The following is a 16,713-nucleotide window of genomic DNA, read 5'->3' on the forward strand; positions in this document are numbered from 1 at the left end:
GGTGTTCCATAGAGACGTTTAAAGTCTGATCCAGAATTTCAGGTCTGTGCCTCCTCACCGGCCGAGTCACTTCAGGGCTTTTAGATGAACGAGGGGCGACACGCTGCTATTCCGTGCTTCCACTTGCGGCCTGCCGTTGGAAGCGTAACCTTCCATTTCTGTCTTTCAAAACTCAACCTGATTCATTGCTTTTGTGTTTTTCCACTGAAGCTGAATCATCTCTAGTTATGTTAATCACCTACAGTTAGGTTTGTTTTTTTCTAGGACCAGAATCTTAATTTTTTGTTTGTTTGTTTGTGGCTTCCCTGGTGGCTCAGATGATAAAGAATCCGCTTGCAGTGCAGGAGACCTGGGTCGGGAAGATCCCCTGGAAAAGGGCATGGCAACCCACTCCAGGACTCTTGCCTGGAGAATTCCGTGGACAGCGGAGCCTGGCCGGCTACAGTTTGTGGGCTAGCAAAGAGTCGGACATGACTGAGCGACTGACACACTTCCCTTTGCTTGTTTTGAATCATTTGGGTCGTTGTGTTGTGGCTGTGCTGGGTCTTTTGCTGCGGGCGGGCTTTCTCTAGTTGTGGGGAGCGGGGGCTGCTCTCCAGTTGCGGAGTGCCGCTTCTTCTTGCAGTGGCTTCCCTTGCTGTGGAGCGTGGGCTCTCGGCCCACGGGCTTCCGTAGCTGCAGCACGTGAGTCAGTGGCTGTGGCTCACGGCACAGTTGCCCCACACCACGTGGGGTCTTCGTCGGCCAGGGATCGAACCCGTGTCCCCTGCATTGGCAGCTGGGTTCTTAACCACTGGACCACCACGGAAGTCCTTGATTCTTTTTTTCCCTTAAGCAACTTGCTACTCAAAATGTGATCCAAAGACTACATTAGAAATAGAGTTTCCAGATAGCAGCCTCCCCTAATGAACCTGCACCTGAGTAACCTCCCCAGGTGATTTGTGTGTGCATCAGAGTGTGAGAAGCACTGGCTGACAAGATTTTCTTTTTACAAATTACATTGTCAAGATGTAAAGGGACACATTTCCATTAAACACATTTTGGACATTTTTTTCCCTAACATTTTATTATGAAACATTTCAAATGTACAGCAAAGTGGAATGAGTTCTACAGTAAGCTCCCTGGACTGTCCACCCAGATCCAACCGTTAACTTAATTATTTTCCTTCCCTTTCCCCCCAGCTTTCCATCAAGAACTTCACAGAGGGACTGCCCTGGCGGGCCAGTGGTTCAGACTCTGAGCTGCCACTGAAGGGGCTTGGGGTCTGACCCCTGGTCTGGGTACTGCAATCCTGCATGCTGCACAACGCAACCAAAAAAAAAAAGTACAGACTGCTCTTTTATTTGGGAATTCCAAATAAACGCCAATAAAGTCCACGTGGTCAGGACTCGGTGCTCGCGTTCTATCCCTGGTAGGAGAACGAAGGTGCAGCCGAAAATCCAAAACAAAACCGCTGTTGTGTAGAATGCTAGTTTACAGCCTGACTGTTAGGAAGAAGCACGTCTTGGTAGTAAGGGTCTCACCCCTTCTTCTAGAATCCTTGATGGGTTTGACACGTTTGCACTTGGTTTCAAGTGAGTCAGGGAAACATGATGGGGCGGGAGTCGGGGAGCGCTGGTGTTTCACGGAGTGGGGTGCTGGCTCCTGCCCCCCGATCTGGAACATGGGGGCCTCGGAATATTCCCCCCCATACGGCGAGCGGGTTCAGACACTGTCCCTAATGTTGATTCCAGCCCTGTAATCGTCGGCCTATTGCAAATATTATTAGCCTCACTAACTCTCAGGTGGAGAAACTGATGAACCCGTTCAATACTCGAATAAGAAGGAAAACATGTGTTGGCATGGGAAAGTGATTATTTCCTAAGCTACTGAGTAAAACACAGCTGCACTGGCAGTTTTAACTCTGTTTTCTTGTCAATTTCTGTTCTTTCAGGAAACCTTACAGACACACGAAGCCTTCCACCATCTGGAACTCAGAAACTCGACTGGGGAGGACTGTGGCTTCTGGACTGTCCAGGTGTTTCACAGATGTGAGCATCGATCCCGCACTCGCCAGCTGGAGCCCCGAACAGCTGCAGGGCCTGTGCTCCGGCTCACACCGCCCTGAACTGAGGCTCGTTTTCCAAGTGGCCGAGAGCGGCTGCTGACACTGCGGTCTGACTGCCGCACGCTGCCCGCCCCATCCCAGAGCTGGGCTGGAGAAAGCCATGTTCGGGGCTGGAGTCTCCTGACTTGAATTAGGATTCCAGGTGGGGGCCTCGTTTCTGTAGCCCCCAATACCCCGATAGGCGTCCCCATCACCCCGGTGTCTTCTGGCAAACTCCACCACCGTGTCACTTCACAGACTCAGAATTCTCCCCGATCACCATGGCCTGGCTTTCCCTAAAGGTCTTGTTGGTGGGGCTGAGTTTCCTGGGATGTCTTTATCCTCTCGTGGATTTTAGCTTCAGTGGGGAAACAAGAGGCCAGAAACCGAATTTCGTGATCATTCTGGCGGATGACATGGGGTGGGGTGACCTGGGAGCCAACTGGGCAGGCACGAAGGACACCGCCAACCTGGACAGGATGGCTGCAGAAGGAATGAGGTGAGAGCTGGGCGTCTCTGTGGGTGTCCTACCCCGACTCTCCGGGGGAAGGGGGCTGTGTAAAAACACTTAGCGAGCAATTGATGGGTCCGTGTTGATTTAAGTAATTGACTGACGAATTGGTTTTTCAGCCAGTACAGCATCATGAAGAAATCCATTCATCCATCCATCCATCCATCCATCCATCCATCTACCCATCTATCCATTCATCCATCTATCCATCCGTCCATCCATCCATCCCTTCATCTGTCCATTCATCCACCCCTTTATCCATCCATCCATCCATCTATTCATCCATCCAAACATCCATCCATCTATCCATCCATCCATGCATGCATCCATCCATCCAGCCAGCCAGCCAGCCAGCCATCTATCCATTCATCCAGCCAGCCAGCCATCCATCTATCCATTCATCCACCCCTTCATCCACCCATCCATCTATGCATCCATCCATTCATCCATCCACCCCTTCATCCATTCATCCATGTATCCATCCATCCATTCATCCATCCATTTATCCATTTACCCATTCATCCATCCATGCATGCATCCATCCAATAACTTTTTTTTTTTTTTGGCTATGCTCCTCAACCTTTTGTGATCTTAGTTCCCTGATCAGAGATCAAACTCAGGGTCCCAGCATTGAGAACAGTGAGTCCTCGCAGCTCAGGGATTCTGATAACACTAACTGTGTGTGTGTGTGTATTAGGAAGTGGAAACACAAAGGTGAACAAGATAAAAATCCTTGCCTTCAAGGTCTCTTAGTGGAGACAGGTTGAAAGCAAAGTACAGATTACAGTCTAGTCCATGAGCTTGAATCAGGAGTTTTTGGAGTCTGTGGCGAGGATGTGGACCCCAGCCTGGAAGTTTAAGGGAGAAGGTGACCTTTGGAGAGTGACTGAAAGTCAGTGGGGTATACAAAGGCCAAAGGACTTAATTGTGAGCGGACAGGATTTATGGTCCATTTATGGACACGAAACTCTGAAGACCGCAGAAGGAAAGAGGGGTGTGTATCTGAACCAGCCCAAGGTCCGAGTGTTTATAAATTGTTTCCTCCAATGCAACTTTCCCCGCTTTGAAAGTGAGACTGAGAAAAAGTGTCAGGCTTCCAGACTTTGGGTTTTCCTTATTGGGTAGGGGTTGCTCTGACTGGCCAGATCCCGTTTGTCAGGGTTAAGTTCCTCCAGTGGGGAATCACCCCCGCCGGCTTGTTGGGACAGCTCACGGGCTTCTCTGGAGCTTCACCCACGAGCATCCTCACGCTTAGAGCTTTCTCCTGAGATAGGGACCCTGCGGTCCCTGCATCTGGTGTCACTCACTCTCATCCATCCTCCTCCCCTCGGCCAAGAGGAAGTTTCAAGAAACATCTCCCTGTTTCCAGCCTCTCAAAGGCATTTGGTAACCCTGAGGATAAGATCTGGACTCCAAGGAGCAGCGTACAAGCCCAGCCCATCACCTGCCCTGGTCCTCCGGAGGCCCCTCCTGTCTGACCAGCCGTGGTCCCCTCGTGGCTTCAGCTGCTTTCCCCCTCTGTTTAAGCCTCATCTGTGTCATGAGTTCTTTTGTTGTGGTGGTGGTTCGTCGCTCAGTCTTGTCCAACTCTTTTTAATATACCTTTTATTTTGTGTTAGAGTGTGGTTGATTTACAATATGATCATTTCAGGTATATAGCGAAGTGATTCAGTTATATGTGCACACACAGCCGTTCTTTTCCAGATTTCTTTTCCCACGCGGGTCATTACAGCGTACTGAGCAGAGTTCCCTGCGTGGCACAGTAGGTTCTTGTTGGTTATCCATTTTATAGATAGTGGTTAGTTTTTCTTGATACACTTTCCACTTGTCTGTTGTTATTCAGTCACTAAGTCGTGTCCAACTCTGTGACCCCATGGACTGCAGCACCCCAGGCTTCCCTGTCTTTCACTATCCCCAAGAGTTTGCTCAAACTCATGTCCACTGAGTCAGCAATGTCATCCCACCATCTTATCCTCTGTCATCCCCTTCTCCTGCCCTCTTTCCCAGCATCAGGGTCTTTTCCAGTGAGTCAGCTCTTCACATCAGGTGGCCAAAAGTATCTGAGTTTCAGCTCCGGCATCAGTCCTTCCAATGAATATTCAGGGTTGATTTCCTTTAGGATGGACTAGTTTGATCTCCTTGCAGTCCAAGGGACTCTCAAGAGTCTTTTCCAACACCACAGTTCGAGAGCATCAGTTCCTCAGTGCTCAGCCTTCTGTATAGTCCAACTTTATAATCCAATCCTCTCTCATCTCCTATTTAGTTTCCACTCACCACCTGGTTCCCAGTTGCACGTGAGGGCCTCAGGATGGCTTCCTTGGCTGCCTTGTGTGTACCCTATCATCATCTCTGCTGCTCTCCATGGTGACTGCTTAACCGTCTGACCACCTGTGTTGGGCTCAAAAGCATCAGCACCACATTCACGTCTGCCCAGAGCCTCAGAATGTGACCATATTTGGAAATAGGGTCTTTGCAAATGTCATTAGTTGAAGATCTCTGTGATATCTTTACCTGATATAGAGTGGTCCTACACCCAACCGTGGTGTCCTTATAGGACGAGGAGAAGACACAGGGACACAGAAGAGAAGGTGAAGTGAGGATGGAGGCAGAGGATGGAGTGATGCACCCGCAAGGGTTGCCAGGCAACCCTCGGAAACCGGGGGAGGCCTGGGATGGGCTCTCCTGATGAACCTGCAGAAGGAACCGACCCTGCTGCCACCTTGACTTCAGGCTTCTCGCCTCCCAAATTGTGAGAGTCAGTTTCTGTTATCGCAGGCCACCCAGTTTGTGGTTATCTGTTATGGCAGCCACAGGAGACTGCACAGAGCGCTTCTGGCTCTGGGCTTCAGGAAGAAAAATGCCTCGTCTCTCCCCCTACCCTTGTGTTCCTGCTCCATGCCTGGAGCCTAGTAGACATTTCATAAACGTTTGTTTGTCAGTAATTGGGCTTCAGTAGGTCCAGGTGCTTTGAAATGTCACCCCAGATTTTTCAGGTCAGATTTTTTTTTTTCTCCCCGGGCAGAGAGTTAATCCGTAGCATTGACGAGAGCCTCAACAGGAACTGGGTTGCCTAATGCTCAAGGACTTCTGCTTTCCCTGTCGAGTGGGTTTGTGGGGAAGTATGTGGCCCATTATTTAAACCGAGATTTGGGAGGCCGTCCCCACCTGCGTGCTCAGCCGCAGCGGAAGGCGCCTCTCGGGGACCAGAGGCGCCGCACGTGGGGGCCGCTCCTCCCGCCCTCCCGGCGGGGGCAGCCTGGTGACCGGCCCTCGCGCCTGTGTCGACAGCTTTTCACTCTGCACTGTTGACAGGAAAGCGCGCTTCCTGTGAGGCCGGGGTTGATGCACGGCGGCTTTGCCCTGCCTGCCTGCTGGCCGCTGGTGGGGCGCCGTGGCTCTCAGAAGGAGCGCTTATTGCCCAACGGGGGCCAAGGGGCACTTGAGCAACTCTCTCTCCTATTATCTTCCTTTTGTTTGTGGGCTCGCTTCCTAGGGTGCTGGCAACCCGTTACCACAGACGAGGTGGCCTCCGTGAGAAAGAAGGACATATCGGGGCTTCCCGGCGGGTCAGTGGTTAAGACCCCTCACTCCCACTGCAAGGGGCGAGAGTTGATTCCCGGTCATGGAACCATGATCCCACAGGCCGAGGGGCATGGCCGAAGGTAAATGAATATATGAAGGCGTGAGATGATGCCATTTGCAGCAATGAGAATGGACTTCGAGATGAACTTGCTAAGTGAAGTGAGTCAGAGAAAGACAAATACCATGTGATGTCGCTTACATGTGGGGTCTAAAAAAATTGAACCTGTTTACAAAACAGAAACAGATTCACAGATGTAGAAAAGAAACAGGGTTGCGAAAGGGGAAAGGTGAGGAGGGGTGGATTAGGAGTTTGGGGTTAGCAGATACACACCACTGCATGCAAAACAGACAAATGAGGAGGACCTGCCGTGTAGCACAGAGAATTACAGTCAGTATCTTGTAATAACCTATAATGGGAAAGAATCTGAGAAAGAATATATGAAAGGAAGATGAGAAATGGGGGTTAATGGATAAACCGGATCCTACTGCAGAACACAAGGAAGTGCCTTCGGTGTCCTGACAAACTGTCGTGGAAAAGAACATGAAGAAGCGCGTGTGTGTAACTGAGTCGCTGCGTTTACAGCAGAAATTAATAGAACCTTGTAAATCATCTCTACTTCAGTAAAATTTACCAAAAAAAGAATAGATATATATATGTAAAATGGTGGCTCAGCTGGTAAAGAATCTGCCTGCAATGCAGGAGACCTCAGTTCGATCCCTGGGTGGGAAGATCCCCTGGAGAAGGGCATGGCAACCCTCTCCAGTATTCCTGCCGGGAGAATCCCGTGGACAGAGGAGCCTGGCGGGCCACAGTCCGTGGGGTCACGAAGAGTCCGACACGCTGAGCGACTGAGCCCACAGCCCACAGTATAAACACATGGACTTCACGGTGGCTCAGTGGTAAGGAATCTGCATGCCGACGCGGGAGACTCGGGTTCAGTCCCGGGATGGGGAAGACCCCCTGGTGAAAGGAATGCCTGCCTGCTCCAGTGTTCTTGCCTGGAGAATCCCATGGACAGAGGAGCCTGGCGGGCTACAGTTCACGGGGTCGCAAAGAATCCAACATGCTGAGCGACTAAACGGCAGCAGCAACTGGAGATAGGTTAGCTGTGGTTTTTGTTTTTAGAAACAGTATACGTCTGAGTTGTCCATATGCGCTGGCTCCTCTGCATGTTGAGCAGTCTAGGAGAGAACTGTGGAGGAGGGCAGACCCGGGGCAGTCCCGGGGAATCTGTGCGGCCCGCGCGTGCCCGACCAGCACCCGCCGTGATAGTAACTAGCCTGTCCCGAGAGCTTGCCAGGCGCAGGCCCCGGCGTCGCCCCATTCGGTTCCTGCTGCCGCCCGAGGCTGCACTTCGTCCGCAGGTGAGGGCTCAAGGTCAAACAGCTGGCACAGAGTGAGTGAGTGGCGGAGTCAACATCCTCCCGTCGAGACCCTTCTCGTTAAGGGCTGGTGGGAGAGGGGAGTTTGCCAGGAGCGTCCTTCAAGGCCTGGGCCGGCTTTGCCGGGAAGAGGGAAGGCAGCTGTTGAAGGGGTGGGGATTGGAATCCTGCTCGTTTTCCTCCGTTTGAAGCTGGCAAAGGACTTGCGTGCTGCGCAGGTGGAAGGGGCGGCTGAGAGCTGTGGTTTAGTCGTCAGCCGTTGTCTTCTGGTTTGGCCTCCCTTTGAGGCTTGTGGCTCTTAGTTCCCCAGCCAGGGATGGAGCCCCTCCAGTGCGAGCCTGCAGTCCTACCCACTTGACCGCCAGGGAGGCCCGGGTTCAATCTTTTTCAGTCTATGGTCCATGCAGGTCCCCCGCCTCCCTGATTAGCAGCTCTTTGAATCTGACCTTCAGAACTTAGGGGCTTCCCTGGTGTCTCAGACGGTAAAGAATCTGCCTGCAATTCAGGAGACCCGGGTTCAAGCCCTGTGTTGAGACGATCCCCTGGAGAAGGGAATGGATACCCACTCCAGCATTCTTCCCTGGAGAATTCCATGGACAGAGGATCCTGGTGAGCTGTAGGCCATGGGGTTGCAAAGAGTCAGATACGACTGAGCAACTAACACGTTCGGAACTCAGGGAAGGTCATGGGGCTGAGTGACGCCTATTTTCTACAAACAAGAAATGGGGGGCGTGGAAAGGCTTTCCTGCCTGGGAGGGCCCCGCAGGGTCCTGCGCGGGTTTGTGATTCGCCTACAAGACTGTTATTTCTTGGTGCACAAGGCAGCGATTGGCTGCTTCTGTGCATGCCCAGATACCACCTCAGTGGTCGTCTGCCACCATGCAGAGGTTCTGCAGAATTCGTGACTGCAGTGTTCACGCTGTGCATTTCATTCCCATGACTCATTTATTTTGAAACTGGGAATATGTCCCTGTTAATTTCCTTACCCGTTCACTCATTCCTTCTCCCCACGGGCAGCAGCCTGTTTGTTCTCTATTTCGTTGTCTTGGTTCGTTTGTTTTCTGTTTTGCAATCCACATATAAGTGAAATCACACAGTAATTATCTTTTTCTGTCTGACTTACTTCACCAAGTATAATATCCATCCATGTAGCTGCAAATGGTAAAATTTCATTCTTTTTTGTGGCCGAGTAATATTCCCCTGTGTGTATATACCGCATCTTCTTTAGTCTATCAGTGGACACTCAGGTTGCTTCCCTATCTTGATTGTTGTAAATAATGCTGCAATGAACATAGGCGTTTAGGTGACAGTACTTTGTAAATACTTTGTTTGCTTCTGTAAGTTAACTTGTAATCTGTTAACTATGCACAGTTCTCTTCTTCCTCGTTTGGTGCCTTCTCTGCCCTTAATTTAATTTTGAGGCGAGTCCCAGCAGCTCTGAGAGTTCTAGGCAGTGACTTAGAATCTGAGATCAGCGGTCACCCCTGCAAGGTCAGAGGCCCCCAGGAGCCTGAGGCTGTTTCTAAAAACGGCCCTGGTGAGGAATGAACTGAGCTGTCAGTTTGAAACAGGAGAGAAGGGGGCAGGGCACAACCTTTAGAAGAATGACACAGCCCGATGACAGGACATCAGCTGATGAGAAACAAATGGGCCCAAGATGGCAGACCAGTTGGCGTCCACCAGCTCTTGCGCCTCCGTGCACGCTCCCTGTAACACGGAGCTACGTGGCACACCCAGAGGCGCCATGACGGTTTCAGAGCTAACCACAGAAGGTCAGCAAGTGGGCGGAGGCCCTTCCTGGAAGTCCCCACCTCTTCCCCAAAATAGCTGGCCTGTTCCTCCCACTGATTAGCCTGTGAAATTACCCACCTCTGTAAATACCGCAGCCCCGGCCCCTGGAGCCACAGTCACCTTCTCCACGGCCCTCACGGTCTGTGGACTGAGTTTCTCTCTAAATAAACCCACTTGTCACCTATCCCTTTGTCTCACTGAGTTCTTCCTGCCGTCAGGAGCCCACACTTCATGGTCCTGAGGCCAGGTGTGTTCATGTCCCAGGCTGGGTAGTGGCCTCTGCCCCAGCCAGTGGGTTCAAGTCTCCGTCCGAGGTGCACGGTTTCCACTTCGGTCCGAAGCTGGCTGTGACTTCTCTTTTCAGAACTGACTTTTTGCAAAACTGCATGTGCTCTGTCACCTCTCAGGACTGTCTCAGCCATTCTGCCGCTTTGGGGATTTTGTAGGACCTGGGGAGGTGCTGGAAGCTGCAGGAGAGTGAAGTTTGATAGACGCCCAAGAGCAAGGGCAGGAAGAACTTTCTGAAGGAGACTTATATCAGCCAGAGAAAGACCCTCCCCCACCAGGGCACCCCCTTCCGGCCTTCTCTACTCCGCCCCTGACCCTATAGTTCAGTAATCCAGGTTCAGGGTGGGGGACCCTCCTTAGGGAGAAAGCCTCTCCTCCTGTGAGCTTCACCTTTAACTCTGAGCTGTTTGCTCTGGGACGTCCCATTCTGTCTTCCCTTTGTAAGTCCTCAGCATCGAGGGATGGGGTTTACCTCTTTGTCCTCGGGGCACTGCGTCAAATAGGCATAAACCTCGTGTGATGATGCCTGCCTGTCCCCTGGGACCAGGTGAAGACTGGGTTTATCCTTGTGTAGCAGACGGGGACATGCAGGGACACGCTGATATTGGCGACAGCAGGTCTCAGAGAAGAGAAACTGAACCGTTCACCAGCCAGCGCAGTGGGCGCCAGTCGTTCTGCTTTTAAGTCTCCCAGCTGCAGCCGTTCAACAGTGAGTCTCTGCTAGGGCACATCGTGAGTCACACTGGGAGGTCCGGCCAGCTCTGCCCTTAAGAGAGTTTTACACTCTGGTGGAAAATCAAGACAGGAAAAGCAGCCTTTAGGATGCAGAAGGAAGAGCAGGACCTCCAGAAGCATCTCCCACCCCTGAGGCTCTTATCACCTGAGTTGGATGTAATCAGATTGACATTCTGGGGGGACAGAATTAGCATATCACTGGTACGTCGTCACAGCCACAAATGAGCAAGGTGGAGCTGGGCTTCTCACCTTTCAAACAATAAAGGCCCAGGGCAAGAAGCGCGTGAAGGACACGGCTGTGGGACCACAGGAAAGAAAGGCCACTTCTCCAGAGGGGAGCTGGGAGGGACTCCCTGGAGCTTATTGGTTAGGACCGTAAAGATGAGTAGGAATTAGCTAGCAAGGGGAGGTGGCGGGAAAGGCAAGAGCGGAGACCCAGCATTGACAGACGCCCCTTCTCTCTACAACTGTGCATACAGGCCTCCCCCGCCTGCCCCAGCATCACTGTCCTCGGTGCTGAGGATCCATCCAGACGATACACAGCCCGCGCTCTGCTGGGTCTGGCTGGCAATCTCATGGTTGAGGACGGCACCAGAGTGAGCGTGCAGGCTGAATGGAGGGCCTGTGGATGGAGCAGCTGCTGCAGGGCCTCCCTGCAGGTATCTGAGGGCTCTGAGCCCTGAAGCCAGCCACAGCGTTTGGGATGGGCTATTCCAGCTCACCGGCGTGGCCCACACTGGTGACTGGGAGGACGGGTGGGCTTGCAGGACGGCTCAGCTGTGACGGTGGGCGCTGGCAGACGTGTCCCATCTGGGGGTCCTGAGACGCTTGTGTGCCCAGCTTTTTTTTTTTTTTAATTTTTGAAGCTTCAGAAAAGTTATTTCTATCAATTGTAGAAATGTATGTTTTGCTATTATCCAACAACAGCGAAACATACATCTTTCTCAAACTTACATGGAACATTTGCTGAAATGGATCACATTCAGGGCCATAAATTGTGTGCCCATCTTGTTGTCAAGTACCTGGTGGGTGTCCACTGCGAGAGTGTGGAAGGGAAATGGGAGACTTGCCAAGGATCGTACCGAGCTCAGCTGCCAGGGACATTTTTTGGAAAAGAATAAGAGTAGGAGTGATGGATGGATGGGTGAGTTAATGGATGGATGAGTGGATGGAGGGGTGGATGGAGGGGTGGAGGGGTGGATGGATGGAGGGGTGGATGGATGGAGGGGTGGGTGGATGGAGGGGTGGATGGATGGATGGATGGAGGGGTGGGTGGATGGAGGGGTGGGTGGATGGAGGGGTGGGTGGATGGAGGGAGGGATGGAGGGGTGGATGGATGGAGGGGTGGATGGATGGAGGGGTGGGTGGATGGAGGGGTGGATGGATGGATGGATGGAGGGGTGGGTGGATGGAGGGGTGGGTGGATGGAGGGAGGGATGGAGGGATGGATGGATGGAGGGGTGGGTGGATGGAGGGGTGAAGGGGTGGATGGATGGAGGGGTGGAGGGGTGGATGGATGGAGAGGTGGGTGGATGGAGGGGTGGATGGATAGATGGAGGGGTGGGTGGATGGAGGGAGGGATGGAGGGGTGGATGGATGGAGGGGTGGGTGGATGGAGGGAGGGATGGAGGGGTGGATGGATGGAGGGGTGGGTGGATGGAGGGGTGGATGGGTGGGTGGATGGAGGGGTGGGTGGATGGAAGGAGGGATGGAGGGGTGGATGGATGGAGAGGTGGGTGGATGGAGGGGTGGATGGATGGAGGGGTGGGTGGATGGAGGGGTGGGTGGATGGAGGGGTGGATGGATAGATGGAGGGGTGGGTGGATGGAGGGAGGGATGGAGGGGTGGATGGATGGAGGGGTGGGTGGATGGAGGGGTGGGTGGATGGAGGGGTGGATGGATGGATGGATGGAGGGGTGGGTGGATGGAGGGGTGGGTGGATGGAGGGAGGGATGGAGGGGTGGATGGATGGAGGGGTGAAGGGGTGGATGGATGGAGGTGTGGAGGGGTGGATGGATGGAGGGGTGGGTGGATGGAGGGGTGGATGGATAGATGGAGGGGTGGGTGGATGGAGGGAGGGATGGAGGGGTGGGTGGATGGAGGGGTGGATGGATGGGTGGATGGAGGGGTGAATGGATGGATGGAGGGGTGGGTGGATGGAGGGGTGGATGGATGGAGGGGTGGGTGGATGGAGGGGTGGATGGATGGAGGGGCGGGTGGATGGAGGGGTGGATGGTTGGAGGGATGGATGAGTGGATGAGTCAGCAAAACACACCAAGTGGCTATTTGCTGCCACATTTCCTTTCCTTTTATTTTATTTTTTTGGCTGCACTCCTTGTGGGATCTTAGTTCTCCGATCAGGGATTGAACCCCCGCCCCTGAAGGAGAAGCTCAGAGCCGCAGCCTCTGGGCCGCCAGGAACTCCCTGCCCATGGCTGCTTGGTGGTCCCAGCTAGCACCCTTCTCACTAAACAGCAGCGACACGGCGGCTGAGCTGACCGCGTCCGCTGACGTCCTGCTGCTGCCCTTTCCGAGGTCCCCCACCCACCTCTGTCCCTCCGCACTCAGAGGCCGCTCTGCACGCAGATGGTCGTTAAAGCCTGTTTCCACCTCCACGCCTTTAAATTATGAATGGAGCCCAGATAGCTTTTATTCCAGTCACACAGCCATTTAGAGAGTTGAAAGAGCAGGGCTCGTCCTCTGTTTAAAATTCCTTGTAAATGAAGGCTGGACACGCTTCACTTCGAGATGTTGTATCTCCGGGGCTTTCGAGGCCACGTTTCCTGCACTCACGTTCCCCGATTCTAATATGAGTAATTGATGCAATGGCGAGTTGCTTTGGTTTCTGTCTGGCTGTGTCTTAATTTGCGTTGATTTTCCTCTTCACGGGCTGCTGTAACGTCTGGGTCTGTATTTCTAGCTTCCCTTTACCATGTCGATTCAGGCTTTAATTAGGACCCCTGTCGGTGAACTGGCCCAAGCCTGCCCAGAAAGAGTTGGGAAAAAACAAAGGATGCTTTCCAAAGAGCAAGACCATTTTATTGCTTATTAATTAGTCCCTGCCAAACGGAGACGGAGGCTGGGAGGGGGGAGGTGACCTGGAGGTCAGTGTGCTGGGCTGCGTGGGGTGTTGGCAGGCATTTTTTGTGTGGGGGGTGGGGGGGAGGTACAGCCAGGGCTTTCCAAAGACTTGGAAATAAAGGACATAAGGTTGTTGCTGAGAGTTAAGCTATGAACTTTAGCTCTCAGTGGGGAAGGAATTGAACCCTAAAAGCATCCGCTTAAGCGATTATGTGGAAAATGGAGTAACATGCTTTTTCAAATCAAATGACCGGGGCCTCTCTCTTCAATTTTTGTTCATTTTGCTGGAGCAGCCCCATCACCCTGAGGCACTCTGCTTGGGGCTGCAGTGACCTCTTGAAGCCCCGTCTTCATAGAACCTACAGTCCGGGGAGGAACTCGAGTTCCTTTTTTTTTAAAATAAATATTCACTTATTTATTTATTTGGCTGCTCTGGGTCTTAGTTGCAGAATGCAATCAAGATGTTCTCATCGTGGCATGTGGGACCTAGTGAACTCTTGAGGGAGCTTCCCCGGTGATGCTAGTGGTAAAGAGTCAGCTGCCAGTGCAGGGGACGCAGGTTCTGTCCCTGGGTCAGGAAGATCCCCTGGAGGAGGAAATGGCACCCCCTCCAGTATTCCTGCCTGGAGAGTCCCATGGACAGAGGAGCCTGGCGGGCTCTGGTCCACGGGGTCACAAAGAGTCAGACAGGACTGAGTGGGGAATGAAGAAATGTGGGGTGTAGTTCCCTGACCAGAGATGGAACCCGGAGCCCTGCATGGAAGCTCAGAGCCTTAGCCCTGGACCCCAGGGAAGACCCGCAGAGTGACATCCTTCCGCGGGATTGCGCTGTCGCGTTTCCAAGCGGACGGTGCGGGCGTATCCAGTGAGAGAGCGCTCCCAGCACACTTGGTAGGTAAAAGCAGGCACGCACAGCGGCGCCAACCCAGGACAAGTGTTGGGGCTGCGCCTGGATGTGTCCGCCGGGTGGGGCCGCTGTAACAAACGCACCCAGGTGGGTGGCTTAAACAACAGCTGTTTACTTCTCACAGTTCCGGAAGCCGGGACGCCCAAGATCCGGTGCCAGCTGGGTCAGGTTCCGGTGAGGCCCCTCTTCCGGGCTGGTAGACGGCCACCTTCTCACTGTGTCTTCACTCAGAGCAGAGAGAAAACTCTTCCTTTTCCTGTGCGATTAGTCGCTCAGTCACGTCCGACTCTTTGCGACCCCGTGGACTGTAGCCCGCCAGGCTCCTCTGTCCATGGGATTCTCCAGGCAAGAATCCTGGAGAGGGTTGGCATTTCCTTCTCCAGGGGATCTTCCCGGCCCAGGGACTGAACCCAAGTCTCCTGCATTGCAGGCGAATTCTTTACCACAGAGCCGCCTGGGCAGCCTGGGTTTAGCTAATGAGGACTTTCTCTGTGGCCACGTGAACTCTCTGAGCTCATCAGCTCCACACTCCTCCAGGCGAACTTGGGATTCTGATGGCCCGTGTGCAGGGAGAAGACGCACCGGCCCTACTCACACTCTGGTTCCTCTGCCTGTCCTTGGATGTCAGCTGGGAAATGGGCGTTCGGGTGTCACTCAGGTGGTGTGTGGCTGTGAGTCAGGCCGTCAGGGTGGGCAGCAGGGGGGGTGAGTCCCAGACCAGTGACTGGTGTTTGGATGGTTTCAGGGCCGCCCCTTCTGTGGACCAGCTCAGACCAGTGACTGGTGTTTGGGTGGTTTTAGGGCGATCCCGTCTGTGGACCAGCTCAGACCAGTGACTGGTGTTTGGGTGGTTTCAGGGCCGCCCCTTCTGTGGACCAGCTCAGACCAGTGACTGGTGTTTGGATGGTTTCAGGGCCGCCCCTTCTGTGGACCAGCTCAGACCAGTGACTGGTGTTTGGTGGTTTCAGGGCCGCCCCTTCTGTGGACCAGCTCAGACCAGTGACTGGTGTTTGGGTGGTTTCAGGGCCGCCCCTTCTGTGGACCAGTCCAGACCAGTGACTGGTGTTTGGGTGGTTTTAGGGCGATCCCGTCTGTGGACCAGCTCAGACCAGTGACCGGTGTTTGGGTGGTTTTAGGGCCGCCCCTTCTGTGGACCAGCCCAGACCAGTGACTGGTGTTTGGGTGGTTTCAGGGCCGCCCCTTCTGTGGACCAGCCCAGACCAGTGACTGGTGTTTGGGTGGTTTTAGGGCGACCCCGTCTGTGGACCAGCTCAGACCAGTGACTGGTGTTTGGGTGGTTTCAGGGCCGCCCGTTCTGTGGACCAGCTCAGACCAGTGACTGGTGTTTGGGTGGTTTTAGGGCGATCCCGTCTGTGGACCAGCTCAGACCAGTGACTGGTGTTTGGGTGGTTTCAGGGCCGCCCCTTCTGTGGACCAGCTCAGACCAGTGACTGGTGTTTGGATGGTTTCAGGGCCGCCCCTTCTGTGGACCAGCTCAGACCAGTGACTGGTGTTTGGGTGGTTTCAGGGCCGCCCCTTCTGTGGACCAGCCCAGACCAGTGACTGGTGTTTGGGTGGTTTCAGGGCCGCCCCTTCTGTGGACCAGCTCAGACCAGTGACTGGTGTTTGGGTGGTTTCAGGGCCGCCCCTTCTGTGGACCAGCTCAGCTGCTGGGCTTCTCCCGGGTGGAAGGGGACACGGGAAGAATGTGGGATTTGGGGTTTGGACAGGCCTGGGTGCAAATTCCAGCTCTGTCCTTTCCCAAGTGTAGGGATCTCCAGTCTTTTTTTTTTAATTTTTAAAAATTTGTTCATTTTTAATTGGAGGATAATTGCTTTACAATTGTGTTGATTTCTCCAAACGTCCGCATGAATCAGCCATCGGTTATACATGTGCCCCCTCCCTCCGGAGCCTCCCTCCCACGTCCAGGCTTGTTTATTTATTTAACTTCTCTTTGATGTTTATTTTTATGTATGTGTTTGTTTGACTGCGCTGGGTCTTGGTTGCGGTGTGGGGTCTTGGTTCCCTGGCCGGGGGTCGAACCCCTGGCCCCTGCACTGGGAGTGCAGTCTTGGCCACTGGACCACCAGGGAGGCTCCCGGGACTGGTCGTTGGCACGAAGCAGGGACTGGACAGAGCAAGATGCGTCCGTGTTCCTGCCAGCGGCAAGGTCTTGGGAAGGTTGCTCACACTCTCTGCCTTACCCTCCTTATCTGTAAAATGGAATTCTGATGATTTGAAATGATGTGTGTGATACGATTAGGGCAGTAGCCACTTGATAAATGGTAGCTATGTGTTTTGTTTTGTTTTTTAATTGGCATGTGGGATCTTACTTCCCCGACCAGGGAC

At 53.3% G+C, this 16,713-nt stretch overlaps 1 protein-coding gene across 12 annotated transcripts in view; it reads left to right on the top strand.

Annotated features, from left to right (window-relative positions):
- ARSG (arylsulfatase G) overlaps positions 1–16,713 on the top strand; it is a 104,051-nt gene that overhangs the window by 47,314 nt on the left and 40,024 nt on the right. For 9 of the 12 annotated variants that reach the window (XM_065910698.1, XM_065910697.1, XM_065910699.1 and 6 more), the window contains exon 2: positions 1,934–2,585. In XM_065910698.1, the coding sequence (XP_065766770.1) occupies positions 2,368–2,585 (218 nt within the window). In that variant the 5' untranslated portion in view covers positions 1,934–2,367. Of the gene's footprint in view, positions 1–1,933; positions 2,586–16,713 lie in introns of those variants that run through there. The other 3 variants (XM_065910708.1, XM_065910709.1, XM_065910706.1) reach the window with 2 other exon arrangements.

The sequence above is a fragment of the Muntiacus reevesi genome, chromosome 18 (assembly GCF_963930625.1).
Source record: "Muntiacus reevesi chromosome 18, mMunRee1.1, whole genome shotgun sequence".
NCBI classification, from domain to species: Eukaryota; Metazoa; Chordata; class Mammalia; order Artiodactyla; family Cervidae; genus Muntiacus; species Muntiacus reevesi.